General features: G+C 37.6%; 1 protein-coding gene across 1 annotated transcript in view; it reads left to right on the top strand.

The window, feature by feature from the left end:
* Window positions 1-22,882, top strand: part of LOC110455766 (TPR and ankyrin repeat-containing protein 1-like) — a gene marked incomplete at its 3' end in the record, with an annotated part of 100,500 nt that overhangs the window by 36,193 nt on the left and 41,425 nt on the right. Inside the window, exons 14-22 of the mRNA XM_021506127.1 lie at window positions 1,201-1,347; window positions 7,650-7,818; window positions 9,700-10,020; window positions 10,749-11,024; window positions 11,369-11,559; window positions 16,208-16,454; window positions 17,456-17,716; window positions 18,246-18,401; window positions 19,654-19,903. Of these exons, the coding sequence (XP_021361802.1) occupies window positions 1,201-1,347; window positions 7,650-7,818; window positions 9,700-10,020; window positions 10,749-11,024; window positions 11,369-11,559; window positions 16,208-16,454; window positions 17,456-17,716; window positions 18,246-18,401; window positions 19,654-19,903 (2,018 nt within the window). The remainder of the gene's footprint in view (window positions 1-1,200; window positions 1,348-7,649; window positions 7,819-9,699; window positions 10,021-10,748; window positions 11,025-11,368; window positions 11,560-16,207; window positions 16,455-17,455; window positions 17,717-18,245; window positions 18,402-19,653; window positions 19,904-22,882) is intronic.

Genomic DNA, 22,882 nt, shown 5'->3' with positions numbered 1-22,882 from the left:
TTAAAATTTGTAAACAACTTCTTTGGAATAACCAAAATGCCCAGGATGATGATATTTGGCCAGTAGCATGCTGAGGTAAAGGGCTATTAGGTTTGTTCACATGAATGACCTTCACCTATATTCAAGGTCACATGGGTCAAATATGTGAAAAACATTAAACAACTTCTTCTGAATAACCAAAATGCCCAGGGTGATGATATTTAGTCAGTAGCATACTAGGATCAAGGGCTACCAAGTTTGTTTAACTGGATGACCTTGAATCATATTCAAGGTCAAGAGGAGCAAATATGTATAAAATATTTAAACAACTTGTTCTGAATAACCAACATGCTCAGGATGTTGATATTTAGTCAGTAGCATGCTGGGATCAAGGACTACTATGTTTGTTAAAGTGAATGACTTTGACTTATATTCAAGGTCACAGGGGTCAAATTTGTTTAAAATCTTTAAACGACCTCTTCTGAATAACCATGAGTCCCAGGATGTTGATACTTGCAAGTTGAATCCTGAGATGAAAGGCTATAAAATTTGTTCAACATAATGACTTTGTTCGACTTTCAATCACAGGGGTGAAATGTTTAAAAAAAACCAACAGGTTCTTTTGAATAAATTTTAATCATAAATACTGATATTTTGGCTGTAGCTTTATTTTAGATCACTTTTAAGGTTACAAGTGTGAGATTTATACCAGGTGAGCGATGCAGGCCCATTGGGCCTCTTGTTTTTTTAAAAATGAAAATATTGCTGCATTAAAAAAAAAGTTTAGGAATAAACACTGCAGTATTTGATGCCAGGTTATATCGACGACACCAAGACTGATTGTCATTTTGAATGGGTTACTCGAAGCAATTTTAATGTTTGCTGCTATCAACTAAAAAGGTTTACCATCTGTCCTGTTACATAAATATGTTAAAAGTATGTAGAAAAGGTAAACTAGTATTACTTATTCAACCATCACCTCAACCGAATCTCTTTGCCGAAAGTCTACAGCTGTGAATGCAGTGAATGGAAAGTACCATTCTGATTGGTCAATTCTAATAGCTATGTCTTCACATCTGAAGATATCATTTCATATTTCTTCATTAGTTTTATCAAGAAGATCATTCCAAATATTTAGCTGGTAAAAATGTAATAAATATCCTTTTTCATTTTTGAAGACATTTAAATCTCTTGGTTATCTCTGAAGTTCGTCGGTTTCAGGCTATCAAAGCCACGCCCCAGATGGAGAGCAGTAGCCTGTGCAGGTTGTTTGGTAACCGGGCCGAGTGTTACCTCCGACTGGGTCAGTTCGAGAAATCACTCAGTGATGCTATGGAAGGAGTGTCACACGACGGCCATTGGTACAAGGTAGGTTACATGACCAGGCCCCGGTTTCATCAACGTTCCTTAACTTTAAGGAGCTCCTTAAACCGGCTTTTTCCTTAAATATAAGGAGATTCCTTAACTTAAATAAAATTGCGTTTCATGAAGCTTCCTTAACTTAAATCCTTCCTTAAATTTAAGGAATCCCTTAAATATTTAAGGCCACATCAACCCAGCCTTAAATCGCTAAGGAGCTCCTTAAATCAACAAAGATGGCCGCCATGTATTCGAGTTTGGTGAAGACGGCATTGAAGAATTTGACAAAGATTAAGTTAGGAGGTTGAAAACCAGCTTTCCGACTAACGTTTCGGTCCATTTCACTTTGTTGACAAAGCTATGTCCGGAAATTCACCATTCTTTGGTAGATTACTGTTCGTAGAACAATAATATCGCACGTGGCATTTTTCATTGAAGAAAGGTACCCCGAAAATGTCAGAATACAAAATGAAATATGCGTACAATTTCATTTTGTATTTTGACATTTTCGGGGTACCTTTCTGTAATCACGCGAGTTGTTGTGAGGCCAAACATTATAATTCTTGTGCATAATAAGAAATGTTGTGTTCCCGTCAGTTCATCGTGGTCTCTGTAGGAAAGGCAGTGTCAATGAACTAAATATTCGAAGCCTAAATAAACAACGGTTTCTAACATTTTGTTGGACAAATTCGTCTGCTCTTGTCTACATAAAACCTTCTTCCGGTACTAACGTAGTACTAAGTACAATGCCTCACCCATATGCAACATGGAGTGGCAGATAAAAGTTACCTACGTGCATCGTGGAGCGCCCTGATTATGTAAATGATTTGGGTGGAAAAGAAGAAGAAAACACACACACACATCCAAAACAGACACCTAAGAAACATAGCACATGCAAATACAGTGCTTCCATAATCATGAACCATTTATTTTTGTACTTTGCATTTTCAACAAAGGTCAAATACTTACTTGTGTTAAATCTTGCATGTTATAGTAGAACAAATTAATAACATTAATTTTAACAAATACTTATTTTCATAAATAAAAATATAATATAACTATGTAGGAATGTCACAATTCATATCTATCCTGTCTTTGGTGTAACTGCTACATTGAACTTGAGGTAAACGAAAATAATATTACCTAATGTTGAAGTATTACATGTAATTGGTTAAACCAAATGTCAGGTACATTGAGTGACAATAATTGATAAATGAGTTTTATGAATTGGAATATACAGGGATAATCCTGGAAGGTCATGGGGCAATTGACCCTTCAAAACAGAAATTGACCCCTCCATGTTCAAATGTTCTTTTAAGTTTACATATAATGGCCCTTCTTAAGTTTGATATTGACTTAAAATTGCTGACAATGGCCCACTGCTTTCAAATTCCAGGATTTTCTCCTGATATATGGATTTTAAAATAAAGATAAGACATGTACATTACACCTCCTGTATCAAAACATTGCGATGAGACCAGAGTAAAGTTTTAATGCAATGTTTCTTTTTCCTCTCTTCTTTACTTTTCAAATTAACCTTTTTGGCAGATATGTCTAATCCACTGTGTGATCATTTATTCATAATTTCTGCAGCATAGTATTTCCAAAAATTGATAAAATCACAAAACACACAGCAAGTGAAAACATTTATTAATCTACATGTAACTGTAAAAAAGCACCATAACAATTTGTAACTTGTTTTCTTTAAACACAAACATTTTCCTCACATCAAAGACAACATTGATTGTCTTGGTTTAAGCTGTGTTACACAAATTGAAAATGACCATTGGGTTAAACTGTCTAATGTTAGTTTTGACACCAATTTTGGAGTGTATGGGAAATTCCATTTGTTGTCTATCCATGCGACGCAGGATTTCAGGATCGAAAAAAATAGGTTAAAAAAGTATATTTATAACATGAATTAGCTGTATAATTTAAAGAATTATTCACTATATGAAAGTATATACATATGTATACTCCACTACAGTGAAGAGTAACAAAACTTTTCTTTCCACAGTTAAATGTTCAACACATTCTTGGATTTTAACCTGTAAATACACAAACATAGAATAGATGTACAATGGAAGGTTATATTATAATGTAAAATGAGAAACAATCAAGGGTTTTTGTAAATTACTGGTCTCTTTTTAGATTTTCCACTGAACTACATATAAATATGTTAAAAAAGAATGTTGTTGTCGATGTACAAGAAATTTTGTAGTCCCACCCATGCATTCTCCCGAGGGACAACTCAAAAAATAAAAAGGCTACAGAATGAAAAAGTATACGAATTCCAACAATCTATTTGCCTTGCATGTATAATAAAAATATGTAACAAATTTCGAATTATGCATATGTACATGTGTGTCAGGGATCAATCTAGGTTTAAGAGGAAATTACCCTTTTTCAGATTTGGGGGAAATTAAAATCTTGATACAAGGCTCTAGCATCATGAAGGTAAAAGATAAATGTTTTGTCCGACATACATGTGTGCAATATATTTCAATTTTTAAACAATTTTAAGCTTCAAATTGTAGAACTTTTGTTTAAATTATGTGGAGAAAATGTTTATATGCAGTATTATGCATTTTAACTGTTGAACTTTAAAAAAAAAACATATATAGGGGAAATATTTTGAAGAAAAACAGCTATTTTCTTGTTGAAATAGGGGAATTTTGAAGCACACAGGGGGAATTTCAAAGAACAGGGGAATTTTCTTCTGTAGGGGAAACTACCCATAAACAGTAGTGAATCAAGTCTAAATTGATCCCTGTATGTAAAATGTTCCTTAAATAGGATTGGTTTCACAGCGTGTTTGGTATCTGCTATATCCATTTTCACACCTAACCTCCTCCATCCCAGGTCTGTCCCTGTTACGCACTTAATGTGTGTCAGAGTGTATAAATAAACCTTAAAACCTTTAGTGATTACATAACAGTGACTGCCCTACAGTACTTTGGGGTGGGGTTGACCTACACCACCACATTTGTAGTGGGCACTTCACCAAATACAGATATTTCTTTACTGAAAACAATTATATACCACAAATTTGAAATGTACATGTGAAGGGTTTTGTATAGAACATAGACAATACATTTGACAAATACAACACATTAGCCAAGAACCATCATATACAGTGTATAGTATATACATGCTTACAGTGTACATGCCAGCATGTTGTTTTGTATAGGAATAATATATTCAAATTCAATTATGCATCTTTATTGCATAATGTAATTTTCACTTTTCCTACTTAATAACTTCATTCATTTTTAATGATGTGCTTTTGTTCTGTATTTGTTTGCCTCTCAACAGAAATGAAAAACCTGTCTGTAGAAGTCATATTTCAATTTTAAACTTTGGTTTAAAATTGAGCATTTTAAAACAGTAAATTTTATATACAATTTTCCCTGGGATTTATATACACACCTTTTATATATTCATTTTTTTAATTATAATTTAAATAAGTCTGGGCTCCCGTTCACAGAGAGCAAACAGTAATCGTGTAAAGGATGTGACCAGTGACTAAAAACACATTTTACATATAGTCTGTAGGCCTACATAAACTGATCTATTTATAGAACAAGTGATGGCTCGGTATGAGTTATTAGTAAACTTATATAGTAAAAAAAATATGTCCTAGACAAAAGTAGTTGGTATTTTTCATCTCTGCTACCCGGGCATTAATCGGATATTAATGAGTAAGCTAGGCCACAATAACGTAAAAGCAAATAACTTACTGATATGTAATCTTGTCGTCTGGATGTTCCGCTTGAAATTGCCGATTAAATCGTCTTCTCATCGGGATATATCAAGATGGACAACCATATTTATTGAGGAAGAAGTGTAACCTATCTGCCTTTCCAGGATCTAAAAGATGTTTCAAGAAACAAAAGGAGAAACAGATGGGGAAATCCGCGAAAAGACAACGTTTGTTTATATTGTTTTCCTGTACTTTTCTGCCAAAAGAGTTCCATTAAGGCCGCTTAGGCTGCGAAAAAGTTACGGAAATTTTCCTTAGCTAAGGAGCTCCTTAGTTAAGTTAAGGAACGTTCATGAAACGCATTTTTCGGAAAACCTTAGCTAAGGAATTCCTTAGCGATTTTAAGTTAAGGAAACATTTAAGTTAAGGAACGTTCATGAAACCGGGGCCAGTGCAAACATCAGCAAAAGAAATCTTATTTTAATGGCACCCTGGTAAAACACTGCTTCCTACTGACTCGCCGAGGGAGAAATTCTCTTCAGCTCATTCAATAGTGCATAAGACAATGAAACCAAAAGCCCAAAGACCAACCCTTAGTGGAGGCAGTGCATTGCTATTTGATGACTCTTGTTATAAAGACTCACACGTAGGGATCTGGGAAAGAGTTCACGAGCATACTCCGTGATCATTTCACAGGAATTTCTATGACCCCTTGAAAACTCTGGGACAAATTATTTCCTGGCATCCAAGTATATCACCGTGGAATCATACTAGTCGCTTCCTACCAACTCGTCTGGGCAGAATTTCTCTTTAACTCGATAGGCGGAGTGTGAGGCTAGTAAACCGGAGTTTTGACCCCTAGCGGAGGCAATGCAATGAAGAAATAAATATGCAAGACCACACACTTGTGTTTTTCTAACGAAACAGAAAGCGCGAGTGTATTGAGCGGACGAATATATACGTCCGCACAATTTATCACATACCTTCCGTATTTGGTAGAGATTGATACAAAGATTTTATAAACTTTGATATTTTTTGCAAATACCGGGAACTGTTCAGCTCATCATAAAAAGTAGATATCAACAGAAAATTGTTGTATTACTATTGTAAGGTTACATAGGTATATGATAAATATAGTAACCTCTGTTTTATTAGCTCACCTGGCACGAAGTGCCAAGTGAGCTTATGCCGTGGTCCTCTGTCCGGCGTCCATCCGGCGTCCGTCCAGCATCAATATTTTACTTTAAACAACTTCTTCTGAATAACCAAAATGCACAGGGTGATGATATTTGGCCAGTAGCATGCTGAGATGAAGGGCTACAAAGTTTGTTCAAATGAATAACCTTCACCCATATTCAAGGTCACAGGGGTCAAATATGTTAAAAACTTTAAACAACTTCTTCTGAATAACCAAAATGCCCGGGGTGATGATATTTAGTCAGTAGCATACTAGGATCAAGGGCTACCAAGTTTGTTTAACTGGATGACCTTGAATCATATTCAAGGTCAAGAGGAGCAAATATGTATAAAATATTTAAACAACTTGTTCTGAATAACCAACATGCTCAGGATGTTGATATTTAGTCAGTAGCATGCTGGGATCAAGGACTACTATGTTTGTTAAAGTGAATGACTTTGACTTATATTTAAGGTCACAGGGGTCAAATTTGTTTAAAATCTTTAATCGACCTCTTCTGAATAACCATGGGTCCCAGGATGTTGATACTATGCAAGTTGAATCCTGAGATGAAAGGCTACAACATTTGTTCAACATAATGACTTAATTCGACTTTCAATCACAGGGGTGAAATGTTTTAAAAAAACTAACAGGTTCTTTTGAATGAATTTTAATCATAAATACTGATATTTTGGCTGTAGCTTTATTTTAGATCACTTTTAAGGTTACAAGTGTGAGATTTATACCAGGTGAGCGATGCAGGCCCATTGGGCCTCTTGTTAGGTCACCTGGGCCCAATTGTATAAAACATCTCAACTCTAAGATTTCCCATAGACAGTACATTGCTTGAGATTTTCCTTAACTTTGAGATGTTTTATTTAAGTGGGCTCTGAGCCTTAGCTATCCGTCTTCGTCTGGCGTCGTGCGTTGTAGTCCTGACAAAGTGTTATTTTTCGGGTCAAGCAGAAATCCAATTTGGCCACCATTTTGAAAAACTGAAAACGCTTGAACTAAAACTTGGTAGAAATGATCGACTCATGGTCCTGACAAAATGTTGTTATTTTTCAGGTCGATCAGAAATCCAAAACGTTTTATTGCAAACTTGAAATCAAGTTCTAATAGGCTTATTTAACTTGAACTCAGTCTAGGAGTGATCAACTTATGTTCCTAACAAACTTAACGTTTTACTTAACTATTTTTTACTCAAATTGATAGGGATGATTGACATCATTATCTCCACTTCATATTCAACAACATAAATAAGTACTGTAGGACTCAGGTGACCATTAAGACCCATGGGCCTCTTGTATTGATATCTACCCAACCTTTAGTTTTCACTGAAATGAGGTTAAAATATCTTAGTATGATAGTATCTCTAAAAGTTTAGTTGCCCTCTAGTGTAATATCTGTATGCTGGTATTTGTATTTCAGGCTCATCTAAGGGTGGGCAAAGCCATGGGAGCCATGGGACGCAATGAACAGGCTGTGAGAGCCCTTGTTAACTCGTTCTCCTCACTGTCTGCCCAGGATCCCGAGACCATACGACGGGAAGTCCTTGCAGAGCTGGCAATTCAGTATGCTAAACTGGAGAAATTCAAATGTATGTCATTTTAGAACTTTTGTATGTTAAAACTTTACAGGATATTTACCATCACTTTTTCTCAAGGAACACTTGACAGGTTTTTCTCTAATTTCATATGTATGTTTCCTTTTTGCCTGTTATCGTGCATGTTTCATTTTTAGAATCAAGATGGCCACCAGGCAGACATCTTGAATGTTGTCTGTTCAATTGTGTTATCACTATATCCTAAGAAGTACTTGACTGATCTTTCCTAAAGTTTCAAATGGAGGTTCTTATTGTTAAACATTAACCCTTTCACCACTGTAGACCACAATGGACTTATCCAGATCAATGCATGGGAGAGTCTACTTAAGTTGCATAGGGGTGAAAGAATTAAGTACTCTATACTAGTAGACAAACTACAATCTCAATTTAAAAGAACACTGTCATACACAGCAGTATGAAGTTTTGATCAAAAGTTACAAGATGCATCTTCAGAATTACATAACTCAGCTTGACAGATAAGAGAGAGAAAAAAAATCAAAGAAAATCAATCTTACACAGAACCAATGACAATTTTAAGATGGTGGACACCTACATCCTTCTGGATCTCAAATTTTGAATCTGAAAAACTGTGGCAGCCTTATTGATATTCACCAAAATGTTGTCCAAAAAATGATGTATATACATTATTGTTTGTTGGTCTCGGACAGTATCTGTTTGCATGATCATTTGTTGATGTTCAAATTTAAGTTTTGTGATAAAGTTTCTGATTCGGTGGGTGACATTTTCTAAGACAGCTTCCAGCCCCGAGTCTAGGCCTTCAGATCATTGTATTGAGTTTTTTTTTATGTAGATAATAAACAAGTTTTCTGTATGTTCAACCAAATAAGAAGAACTGTCACAGATAAGCAGATTCTCTGGTATTTAAGGCCATCAGACTGCTATTATAATGATGAGTAGTACCGTATTTGTTAAAATCTGAATTATCAAAAAGAAAATTGAAGAACTTGACGTTATCAGATATTGTTAATTCTAACATTTACAAGAAGGCTATCTAAAGGATGATCAAAGTTACGTTTTAAAGATCCCCGTACGCATATCACTGCAGAATGTTTTAAAGATCCCCGTACGCATATCACTACCAAACGTTTTAAAGGTCCCCGTACTCATATCACTGCCAAACGTTTTAAATGTCCCCGTACGCATATCACTGCAGAATGTTTTAAAGATCCCCGTACGCATATCACTGCAGAATGTTTTAAAGATCCCCATACGCATATCACTGCCAAACGTTTTAAAGGTCCCCGTACTCATATCACTGCCAAACTTTTTAAATGTCCCCGTACGCATATCACTGGAGAATGTTTTAAAGATCCCCGTACGCATATCACTGCAAAACGTTTTAAAGATCCCCGTACTCATATCACTGGAGAATGTTTTAAAGATTCCCGTACGCATATCACTGCCAAACGTTTTAAAGATCCCCGTACGCATATCACTGCCAAACGTTTTAAATGTCCCCGTACTCATATCACTGCAGAATGTTTTAAAGATCCCCGTACGCATATCACTGCCAAAAGCTTACTACGCATAGGAAATTGTTTTTTCCAGCATAACTATAGCTTTGATAAATCATTCCTGGAAGGAAAACTATGCCTTTGTTGGCCTTTTTATGAAAAAATAATCATAGAGATAATCATAGAGATGAAATAATAATCGACAACAGTGCTCTGAGTGTATAAAGGCTGTGTGGCATGACCAGATTCTCTAACTGACAGAGCTACCTGGTCAGTGGAGGTGTCCTGTCCCGTCTATGCTACAGTTATATCAAAAACTGAATTAAAGGGAGGTTACAATGTATATAAAAAAACCCACAGAATAGCCGTACATGAGTCCTTAATATCCCTTGTATTGCAGATAATGAGAGGATCTCTGGGCTGGAGAATGTAACATGTCAAGATTGGGCTAGAGCATCGTATGATCTGGTGTGTAGGAACCAAACCAATGCCGCATTAGTCGCCTTCAAACAGCTCAACATCCTCTGCAAGGGGCAGGTACTGAATTTCCAAATAAGAGTTGACCTGCGACCTTTATGTAACCTTGGTCGCCTAACAACAGATGAGTGGATACTTGAACTTGTTGAACTGCTGTTGACCTGTGATAGTGACCACAACACGCTGTCTGTCCAGAGCGGTGACCGCTATATCCACGCCGTGGTTAAGATGACACTAGCTGCAGGTATGTGTCCTGTTAGGTAATTACAATCATGATGAGAACCCAGTTTTCTGCTTCAGTGACATTAAAGAAGAGGAAAAATCCCCTACCCCTACCAAAAACTGTATAACTACACATCGGAAACTTTTATTTTTCCCCTGCACGACTATAGCTTTGATTTTTTTTGAAAAGAAAACCACGCCTTGCGTGACTTTTATGAAAATAATTTGAGAAAAATCAAAATATCATCAACAACAGTGTTCTGAGTGTAAAGATTCAATGGGGCTAGACTGGTATTTGAACCCTAGATTTCTGATTGTTTTACTATAGCTCTCACCAACTGGGCAACCTAAGGTTGGTCAACGATCCAGCTGTGCTGCAGTTATATCTAAAACAGACTTAAGGGGAGGTAATATATATACAAAAAACAGTTTACAGGGACAGCGATCCTTCAAAAGTTTAAGTGACACATTGGATGGTAGAGGATCAGCTTGTGTAGGTTATGAGGAATAGTTCTTGAAGATATGTGAAGGTTAAGTTTTGATCAGTGTAATGTTCTCTTTGCTTTAGGGCATAGTCATATTTGTCATGGTTACAAGGTGAGGGTTGCTAGGTAGGATCCATTCATTGTCAGATTTGTCATGGTTACAAGGTTAGTGTTATGAGGTAGGATCCATTTATAGTCAGATTTGTCATAGTTAGGCCTTGATGGTTACATATTTTGAGTTTTTGTTTTTGTTTTTGTTTTAAAGGAGTGATCAGTCTCCTCCCATTCGTCTTACACAACTTTGCAATGCCGATTGAGGAACAAAACCTGCTGGATAACCACGGTAACACTGCACTCCACATTGCAACCCGTGATTCACGTGCCTCTCCTCTCATACGTCTGAAAGTAATCATGGAGTTGTTGGATGCTAACATCAGCACCTTGCAGAAAAACAATGATGGCCGGTTGGCAGTGGAGTATGTGCACAAAGGGGAGGGTCAAATGTTAGCTGTGCTTGTGGAGTATATGAAGGCAGAGGAGGGTATGTTTCCTGGTTTTTTCAAGACATTTGCTTACTTTATTTTTTTCGGTATTGAAATTTAATTCTCAGCAATGCTTAAATGATTGATTGATTACTAAAAATAAAATTATTGCACACCTCAATTTCAGCAATTTCATCTCTGAAGCATTGTGGTAAAATATGTTGAACAAAATATTTCTTAAGCTGTGTGATAACCAAAAGAACAGTATTTATGGATACATGCTGACTTGTGTGCTACCGAGTTATTAATATCTAGCATGATTTGATGTATCTTGTATCTTTGTGATCTTGAAAAGAATATTTAAACAACTTTGAAAATAAAACAACTGGTCAAATTGTTTTAGCAATGAACAGACAGATGAAAATGCAGCAAACCATGATGGTCAATGCCCTTCAGCAGAAAGCACAACAGGAAAAGCTGGAGAAGAAGAGGCTGGAACAGCAAAAGCTTGAGCAACAGCAGAAGGAAAGACAGCAGAAGGAAAGACAGCAGAAGCTTGAACGTCAGGAGCGAGAGAGGCTACAAAAACAACAGGTAACAGCATAAAAAACAACAGGTTACAACAGTGCAAACAGGTAACAGAATTTCAAACAACAGGTAACAGCAGTGCAAATAGATAACAGCAGCAACAATAGCAGATAACAACAGCACAACCAACATGTAAAAATAGCCCAACCAACAGGTTACAACAGCACAACCAACATGTAACAATAGCACAACCAACAGGTAACAACATCACAACCAACAAGTAACAATAGCACAACTAATATGTAACAATAGCACAACCAATAGGTAACAGCAGCACAACCAACAGGAAACAACATTACAACCAACATGTAACAATAGCAAAACCGACATGTAACAATAGCACACCCAACAGGTAACAGCAGCACAACCCACATGTAACAACAGCACAACCAATATGTAGCAATAGCACAACCAACATCTAACAATAGCACAACCAACAGGTACCAACAGCACAACCAACAAGTAACAATATCACAACCAATATGTAGCAATAGCACAACCAACATGTAACAGTAGCAATAGCACAACCAACAGGTAACAAAAGCACAACCAATATGTAACAATAGAACAACCAACATGTAACAATAGCAAAACCAACAAGTAACAATAGCACATCTAACAGGTAACAACAGCACAACCAACAGGTAAAAACAGCACAACCAACAGGTAACAATAGCACAACCACTATGTAACAATACCACAACCAACAGGGTACAATAGCACAACCAACAGGTAACAACATCACAACCAACAAGTAACAATAGCCCAACCAACAGGTAACAATAGCACAACCACTATGTAACAATACCACAACCAACATCTAACAATACCACAACCAACATGTAACAATAGCACAATAGATAACAACAGCACAACCAACAGGTAACAATAGCACAACCAACAGGCAACAGCAGCACAACCAACAGGTAACAAAAGCACAACCAATATGTAACAATAGAACAACCAACATGTAACAATAGCAAAACCAACAAGTAACAATAACACAACCAACATGTAACATTAGAACAACCAACAGGTAACAGCAGCACAACCCACATGTAACAACAGCACAACCAACAGGTAAAAATAGCACAACCAACATGTAACAGTAGCAATAGCACAACCAACAGATACCAGCAGCACAACCAACAAGTAACAGATAGCACAACCAACATGTAACAAGAGCACAACCAACATGTAACAATAGTACAACCAACAGGTAACAGCAGCACAACCCACATGTAACAACAGCACAACCAATATGTAGCAATAGCACAACCAACATGTAACAAAAGCACAACCAACAGGTAACAGCAGCAGAACCAACATGTAACAACAGCACAACCGACATGTAACAATAGTACAACCAACAGGAAACAACATTACAGCCAACATGTAACAATAGCACAACAAACATGTAACATTAGCACAACCAACAGGTAACAGCGGCACAACCAACAAGTTACAATAGCACAACCGACACGTAACAATAGCACAACCAACATGTTACAATAGCACAACCAACAGGAAACAATAGCACAACCAACATGTAACAAGAGCACAACCAACAGGTCACAATAGCACAACCAACATGTAACAAGAGCACAACCAACATGTAACAATAGCTCAACCAACAGGTAACAATAGCACAACCGACATGTATCAATAGCACAACCAACAGGTAACTAACAATAGCACAACCAACATGTTACAATAGCACAACCAACAGGTAACAACAGCAAAACCAACAAGTAACAATAGCACAACCAATATGTACCAATAGCACAACCAACAGGTAACAAAAGCACAACCAACATGTAACAATAGTACAACCAACAGGTAACAGCAGCAAAACCAACAAGTAACAATAGCACATCTAACAGGTAACAACAGCACAACCATCAAGTAGCAATAGCACAACCAACAGATACCAGCAGCACAACCAACAAGTAACAGATAGCACAACCAACATGTAACAACAGCACAACCGACATGTAACAATAGTACAACCAACAGGTAACAGCAGCAAAACCAACAAGTAACAATAACACAACAAACAGGTAACAGCAGCACAACCAACAGGGAACAACAGCACAACCAACAAGTAGCAATAGCACAACCCACAGATAACAGCAGCACAACCAACATGTAACAATAGCCCAACCAACAAGTAAGAATAGCACAACCAACAAGTAACAACACAACAACCAACAAGTAACAACAGCACAACCAACAAGTAGCAATAGCACAACCCACAGATAACAGCAGCACAACCAACAAGTAACAATATCACAACCAACAGGTAACAATAGCACAACCACTATGTAACAATACCACAACCAACAGGTTACAATAGCACAACCAACAGGTAAGAGCAGCACAACCAACAAGTTACAATAGCACAGCCGACAGGTAACAATAGCACAACCAACAGGTTACAACAGCACAAACAACATGTAACAATATCACAACCAACATGTAACAATAGCCCAACCAACAAGTAACAATAACACAACCAACATGTAACATTAGAACAACCAACAGGTAACAGCAGCAGAACCAACATGTAACAACAGCACAACCGACATGTAACAATAGTACAACCAACAGGAAACAACATTACAGCCAACATGTAACAATAGCACAACAAACATGTAACATTAGCACAACCAACAGGTAACAGCGGCACAACCAACAAGTTACAATAGCACAGCCGACAGGTAACAATAGCACAACCAACAGGTTACAATAGCACAACCAACAGGTAATAGCAGCACAACCAACAAGTTACAATAGCGCAACCGACAGGTAACAATAGCACAACCAAAAAGTAACAATATCACAACCAACAGGTAACAATAGCCCAACCAACATGTAACAATAGCACAGCCAACAGGTAACAGCAGCACAACCAACAGGGAACAACAGCACAACCAACAAGTAGCAATAGCACAACCCACAGATAACAGCAGCACAACCAACAAGTAACAGATAGCACAACCAACATGTAACAATAACACAACTAACAAGACCAACATGTAACAATAGCACAAATAACAAGTAATGACATCACAAACAGCAGGTAACAACAGCAAAAACAACAGGATAGCACAACCAACAGGTAACAGAAGCACAACCAACAAGTTACAATAGCACAGCCGACAGGTAACAATAGCACAACCAACAGGTACCAATAGCACAACCAACAGGTAACAAAAGCACAACCAATATGTAACAATACCACAACCAACAGGTTACAATAGCACAACCAACAAGTAAGAATAGCACAACCAACAAGTAACAACATCACAACCAACAGGTAACAATAGCACAACCACTATGTAACAATACCACAACCAACATGTAACAATACCACAACCAACAGGTTACAATAGCACAACCAACAGGTAACAATAGCACAACCAACAAGTAACAATAGCACAACCAACATGTAACAATAGCACAACCAACAGGGAACAATAGCACAACCAACAAGTAACAATAACACAACAAACAGGTAACAGCAGCACAACCAACAAGTTACAATAGCGCAACCGACAGGTAACAATAGCACAACCAACATGTAACAATAGAACAACCAACAGGTAACAATAGCACAACCAATATGAACAATAGCAGATAACAATAGCACAACCAACATGTAACAATAGCACAACCAACAAGTAACAATAACACAACAAACAGGTAACAGCAGCACAACCAACAAGTAAAAATAGCACAACCAATATGTAACAATAGCACAACCAACATGTAACAATAGCAGATAACAATAGCACAACCAACATGTAACAACAGCACAACCAACAGGTAACAATAGCACAACCAACAAGTAACAATAGCACAACCAACAGGTTACAATAGCTCAACCAACAGGTTACAATAGCTCAACCAACAAGTAAGAATAGCACAACCAACAGGTAACAATAGCACAACCAACAAGTAACAATAGCACAACCAACAGGTAACAACAGCACAACCAACATGTAACAATAGCACAACCAACAAGTATCAATAGCACAACCAACAGGTAACAACAGCACAACCAACAGGTAACAACAGCACAACCAACATGTAACAATAGCACAAATAACAAGTAATGACATCACAAACTACAGGTTACAACATCACAAACAACAGGTAACGTCATCAGAAACAACAGGTAATGTCATCAGAAACAACAGGTAATGACATCACAAACAACAGGTAACAACAGCTCAAACAACAGGAAATGACATCACAAACAACATGTAACAGCAACACAAACAGCAGGTAACAGCAGCACAAACAACAAGTAACAGCAGCACAACCAACAAGTAACAGCAGCACAAGTAACAGCAGCACAACCAACAAGTAACAGCAGCACAAACAACATGTAACAACATCAAAAACAACAAGTAAAAGAAGCACAAATAACAAGTAATGACATCACAAACAGCAGGTAACAACAGCAAAAACAACAGGAAACGACATCGCAAATAACAGGTATCAGCAACACAAACAGATGGTAATGGCTTGATTTATCTAAGGGGATCTGTTTTACTTGTTAGGCTTTGTTTGACCTTACTTAAGAAAGTTTTTATGACAAATTTAAGCATTAGGGAAATGCTGATTGATTAAAAGTTTGTGTCTTAAGCAGAAACAAGCCAAGCCCCCAGTCATTCGTCCTGAGCTTGTCAGATTTAACCCCTGTGAGGTGTGCGAACAGAACATGGACGAGGCCAAAGAGCACCTGAGACTTAAACGTACGGGAAAGGCATACATCGGACTAGCTAAGGTCATACGCAAGAAACACAAAAACAGCAACAGTAACCAACATCGAGGACTGGTTGATGAGGCCCTCACTCTGGTTACAAACAGTCTCCGTACAACCTTTAACCCTGGTAAGTGAGCGGGCCTCAACACTGATTAGAGAGTCACTGTTCTACACTTTCTTCAAGTAATATAACTCAATCGCTGATCACAAACTGTTGCATTACAATCTCCAACTATGGGTAAGGGAAGGCCAAGGCACAGTCATAAAGTCTCAGTAATTTTGCCCTCAACCCTGGTAAGTTAAGACCAAGCACTGGTAAGAATCAGTTCTGTTTGACCTTTAACCTGGTAGTAAGGACCAAGCACCGGTAACAATCAGTTCTGTTTGACCTTTAACGCTGGTAAGTTAGGACCAAGCACTGGTAGCAATCAGTTCTGTATGACCTTTAACCCAGGTAAGTTAGGACCAACCACTGGTAGCAATCAGTTCTGTTTGACCTTTAACCCTGGTAGTAAGGACCAAGCACTGGTAACAATCAGTTCTGTTTGACCTTTAACCCTGTTAGTAAGGACCAAGCACTGGTAGCAATCTGTTCTGTTTGACCTTTAACCCTGTTAGTATGGAGCAAGCACTGGTAACAAACAATCAGTCCTGTTTGACCTTTAACTTTGGTAAGTTAGGAATTCTGTATGACATTAAACCCGTGTAAGATAGGACCAAGTACTGGTTACAATCTATGACCTTTAACCCTGGTAAGTTAGGACCAAGCACTGGTAACAATCGGTTCGGTATGGCCTGTAATCTACTCCGGTCATGGTCACTTTAAGGGTGTTTCGTTATAACAGAACACTTGTGACATACAGCCAGCTAAACCTATTATCCTTGGTAGCAGGGACCTAGCACTGATCGCAGACATTCTTTGCAGGAAAACAATATTACATTGTTATAGTCACAGTTAAAAGTTTCAGAGCATTTCAGGTAAAAAGCAAAAGGTTACATACACCGGAAAGAAATTCTCACAAGGAATATAAGGGAACCTATTGGAATCATTCCAATTTGAACATTTCAATCCCAAGGTATACATATGAAAAGAATTAAAAATTGTTACTTATTTTGTCTATTATACAGAAATACCAGAGAGTTTGGCAAAGATTCCTGTGGATTTTTACCAGAAGATTATTGATGGTTTGGCCAAGGAAGAGAAATGGAGGCAGGTTGACATCATGGTTCTAGAGAACCGGAAACATCATGGGGATCTGTCTTTGAGGGATTTTGCGAAGAACATAAACATTGCCCGAGTGATACGTCACCCGTCTTTCGTCAAGCAAGACGACCTCCTTGCACAGCTTATTGACAACATGTTGGACAGCGGAGCAATCATGGAAAATGGTAGAGTGTTCTCTCTTATGGAGAGGTGACCTTTGTGATTTATTGTAACTTAACCTTTGTCTAGCCACCAGTTTTAATTTGACTGTTTTGTAAATAGGTTTGTTTTCACGGTAGATGATAGTTTAATAATCACATTAATTTACACATAATTAGTTCAAATCTTATTGTAACAATGATTCAATGGATCCTATATATTTCACATTCAAGTGCATATAAAAAAAGGAATGATAACTACAGGCATAGTTTGCAATATAAAGTGATTTACAATATACATGTATATATAAATTGATCCTATGTCTATATAAGAGTTATTGGTCAAGTTGACAATAAAGAATATCAGCCCAGTTGCAATCTTCTGGTAAACATCTTCATTCTAACTGCTCAATTGCTTATCTTGTATACTTCTCAAGAGCATTTCATACATTTATTGTGTTGTTAGTATATTTATTCAATTTAGCTCAGATAGGAAACCATGATACTTGAAAATGATCATCACCTAGAAGTAGAATTTAATACTTCTGTATTATAGAGGGGAAGATGTGCATGCTAGCTGCAATCCAGGAAGAACATTTCAAGTTGCTGTGTACACTGTTTGAAAGGGGAGCTAACCCGGTATTCTTGTCCCTACAGCCAGGGGACACGCCCCTTCATGCCTCCATGTCAATAGCCTTGGAGAGAGACAAAGGTATTGAATATTCAGAGGGCATATTAGATTTATAATTTTGACCAATCAGAATAGGATGCTGTAGTGAAAATGGGACAGGTGTTTATTTGTGTAGGAATATTAGGAGATTATCTTCCTCATATTGGTGATGTCTATTGATGTTTCATCCTTGGGCTAGCTATTTGATTGGTGTCAGGTAAAAAAATCTGACCTATCACTCGGTTGATACTTGTCCTTTGAAGTTTACAGAGGCGCCACACCTGACTTCAAAGCCAGTAAGTTTAACCGTTATGCGATCACGAGATAATTTTGATGTACATCAAAGGATCAAACTTTGTCTTCTCTTGTCATCTTCCAAGGGTGGAGCACACTGAGCCTTCGATTTTGCTATGACATATTCCAGGGGTGTAAAAAGCGAAAGTGAGCGTAACCCCTGAATATCGAGAATGCTGGTGTTTAAAAGTAATCTCCTTTTAGTTCAAGGGCTAGAAAAAGGAGGATAAATTTTGTTTTACAGCTACTACAATGTTTAAGTGTGTCATGTCTGATCTGTGATTGAGATATTAGAAGCTCTTTCATTGGTCGATGAGATATTAGAAGCTCTTTCGTTTGTCAGTATGATTTACTCATAACCTACTTAACTTTCTCTGGGTAAGGAATGACATCAGACTGCTTTCTGATCTAATATGTCACAATTCCTGTTGAAAAAATCATATTGTATTATAAATACTAAACACCAGGATATTTTCGCTGCAGTTCAATTTTTGCCTTTTTCACCCTCTGGAATGAGGCCGAATTTATCATTAGAGCAAACCTTAGTCAATAATATAATTTACATAACAATTGAATGTGAAATGCAAAATTAACACTGGGCGATTTTGGATTTCACATGCAAAGGCAAAAGTTTGATTGGGCCAAAGTTTCCCAGTATATTTCCTGAAAAATAAGCTAATGACACTTTAATAAGCAATTTTTCAGAGTGAAGCATTATGAAAATGACTGAAATTTCAAACAAATCATGATAATACAATAGAAACATTTTACTTAAAGTTTAAAAAACTTTCAACTGAGATTAGAATAGAAAAAAAAACCCACCCAAACTTGTCTGGTCTACAGATCTTCCCGATCTTTGCCGACATTTTAGCTTGTCCTTGCTTGGTAACGAGTATGGGTCTTTATGGAACAGTTCAGAAATGACTTAAACGATTGAGCTACAAAAAGGTAAATTTATCTTTGATCCTTTTTTCTATAAATTTTCATTATTTGCTTTTAGGCAACTTCACAATCCTCAATATTCTTTTGGATAAATTTAAAAGTGACCCGGAGAAGTTTGCATTACTGGACCCTAACCAGCAAGATGCCAATGGTGATTGCCTCTTTCACCTCGTGGCCAAGATGAAGTACAACAGCACCACACAGAAAGCCACCGAGCTTTTGTGTGAAAAGAAGATATCTGCTCTGGTCTATAATAACGAGGGAAAGCTACCAAAGGATTATTTAATCAACAAGAAGAACGACCGCAGGTAATAGAAGTTTTAAGAAAAACTGCACCAGTTTAAACAATATCAGTTCGTGGACAATTTATATCTCTTCGAACATCTTCTTCTTCCTCCACTACTAAATATACAGTTTTTAGCTCACCTGGCACGAAGTGCCAAGTGAGCTTATGCCGTGGCGCGGCGTCCGTCGTCCGTCCGTCGTCCGTCCGTCCTCGTCCGTCAACTTTTCCTTTAAACAACTTCTTCTGAAGAACGGACAGGCCTAGAGTCATGATATTTGGCTGAAAGCTTCGTTGGTAGGAGCCCTACAAAGTTTGAGAACGAAAATGACCTTGACCTGTTTTCAAGGTCACAGGGGTCAAATATGTCAAAAACTTCAAACGACTTCTTCTAAAGAACTAAAAGGTATAGAATCTTCATATTTGGCTGATGGCTTCCTGGGATAGAGCCCAACAAAGTTTGAGAATGAAAATGACCTTGACCTACTTTCAAGGTCACAGGGGTCAAATGTGTCAAACACTTCAAACGACTTCTTCTGAAGAACTGAAAGGTATAGAATCTTTATATTTGGCTGGTGGCTTCCTGGGATAGAGACCAACAAAGTTTGAGAATGAAAATTAGTTTGACCTACTTTCAAGGTCACAGGGGTCAAATATGTCAAAAACTTCAAACGACTTCTTCTGAAGAATTAAAAGGTATAGAATCTTCATATTTGGCTGATGGCTTCCTTGGATGGAGCCCAACAAAGTTTGAGAATGAAAATTACCTTGACCTTCTTTCAAGGTCACAGGGGTCAAATGTGTCAAACACTTCAAACGACTTCTTCTGAAGAACTGAAAGGTATATAATCTTTATATTTGGCTGGTGGCTTCCTGGGATAGAGCCCAACAAAGTTTGAGAATGAAAACTAGTTTGACCTACTTTCAAGGTCACAGGGGTCATATATGTCAAAAGCTTCAAATGACTTCTTCTGAAGAACTGAAAGGTATAGAATCTTTATTTTTGATTGATGGCTTCCTTGGATAGAGCCCGACAAAGTTTGAGAATGAAAATGACCTTGACCTTCTTTCAAGGTCACAGGAGTCAAATGTGTCAGACACTTCAAACGACTTCTTCTGAAGAACTGAAAGGTATATAATCTCTATATTTGGCTTGTAGCTTCCTAGGAAAGAGCCGAACAAAGTTTGAGAATGAAAATGACCTTGACCTTCTTTTAAGGTCACATGAGGCAGATATGTCAAACACTTTAAACGACTTCTTCTGAAGAACTGGTAGTTATAAAATCTTAATATTTGGCAGGTGGCTTCCTGGGAAAGAGCCAAACAAAGTTTGCGAATGAAAATGACCTTGACCTACTTTCAAGGTCACAGCGTTCAAATATGTCAAACAGTTCAAACAGCTTCTTCTGAAGAATTAAAAGGCATAAAATTATAATATTTGGCTGGTGACTTCCCGGGATAGAGCTCACCAAAGTTTGCAAATGAAAATGACCTCAACCTACTTTAGAGGTCACAGAGGTCAACAACATTTTAATGGATTTGTTCTTGAGAACTAAAAGGAATGGATTCATAAGATTTGGCTGGTAGCTTTTTGGAATAGAGCTAACCAATTTGAGAAGGAAAATGACATTGACCTACTTACAAGATCACAGGGAAAAATATGTCAGCAATTTCTGAAGAAGAAACAAAAAGCATAGAATCTGATAATAATACTTTGCTGGTAGTTTCAATAGATGGAGCCAACAAAGTTTGCGAGGGAAATATTAAATATTCAGGTGAGCGATACAGGCCCTCTTGGGCTTCTTGTTTTCAGTCTATTAATTTGGGATGGGGCCTTTTTATCTCATTTTGAGAAGAAAACATACTTTATACACAACACAAACACGAGTATAAAGTGAATTGACCTACTATATTTATTTAACTACACAACTGAAATTGACTGAGAGCAATAGATAGTCCGACACTCTCCTACGACTTGCCTAGTGAGCTACTGACGCTGACAGTAGTTAGTCCAACACTCTCCTACGACTTGCCTAGTGAGCTACTGACGCTGACAATAGATAGTCCGACACTCTCCTACGACTTGCCTAGTGAGCTACTGACGCTGACAGTAGTTAGTCCGGCACTCTCCTACGACTTGCCTAGTGAGCTACTGACGCTGACAATAGATAGTCTGACACTCTCCTACGACTTGCCTAGTGAGCTACTGACGCTGACAGTAGTTAGTCCGACACTCTCCTACGACTTGCCTAGTGAGCTGATGACACTGACAATAGATAGTCCGACACTCTCCTACGACTTGCCTAGTGAGCTACTGGCGCTGACAATAGATAGTCTGACACTCTCCTACGACTTGCCTAGTGAGCTACTGACGCTGACAATAGATAGTCCGACACAGGGGTCAAATATGTCAAAAACTTCAAACGACTTCTTCTTAAGAACTAAAAGGTATAGAATCTTCATATTTGGCTAATTGGTTCCTGGGATGGAGCCCAACAACGTTTGAGAATGAAAATTACCTTGTTCTACTTTCAAGGTCACAGGGGTCAAATGTGTCAAAAGCTTCAAACGACTTCTTCTGAAGAACTGAAAGGTATAGAATCTTTATATTTGATGGATGGCTTCCTGGGGTAGAGCCCGACAAAGTTTGAGGAAGAAAATGACCTTGACCTTTCAAGGTCACAGGGGTCAAATGTGTCAGACACTTCAAATGATTTCTTCTGAAGAACTGGAAGTTATAGAATCTTAATATTGGGCTGGTTATGTCTTGGGAAAGAGCCCAACAAAGTTTGCGAATGAAAGTGACCTTGACCTACTTTCAAGGTCACAGAGGTCAACAACATTTTAATGGATTTGTTCTTAAGAACTAAAAGGAATGGATTCATAAGATTTGGCTGGTAGCTTTTGGAATAGAGCTTACCAATTTGAGAAGGAAAATGACATTGACCTACTTACAAGGTCACAGGGAAAAATATGTCAAGCAACTTCTGAAGAATCAAAAAGC

This window comes from Mizuhopecten yessoensis, unplaced genomic scaffold (assembly GCF_002113885.1).
Source record: "Mizuhopecten yessoensis strain PY_sf001 unplaced genomic scaffold, ASM211388v2 scaffold8373, whole genome shotgun sequence".
Classification (NCBI taxonomy): domain Eukaryota; kingdom Metazoa; phylum Mollusca; class Bivalvia; order Pectinida; family Pectinidae; genus Mizuhopecten; species Mizuhopecten yessoensis.
The sequence above is the reverse complement of the archived record's forward strand: the minus strand, read 5'-3'. Positions and strand labels throughout refer to the sequence as shown.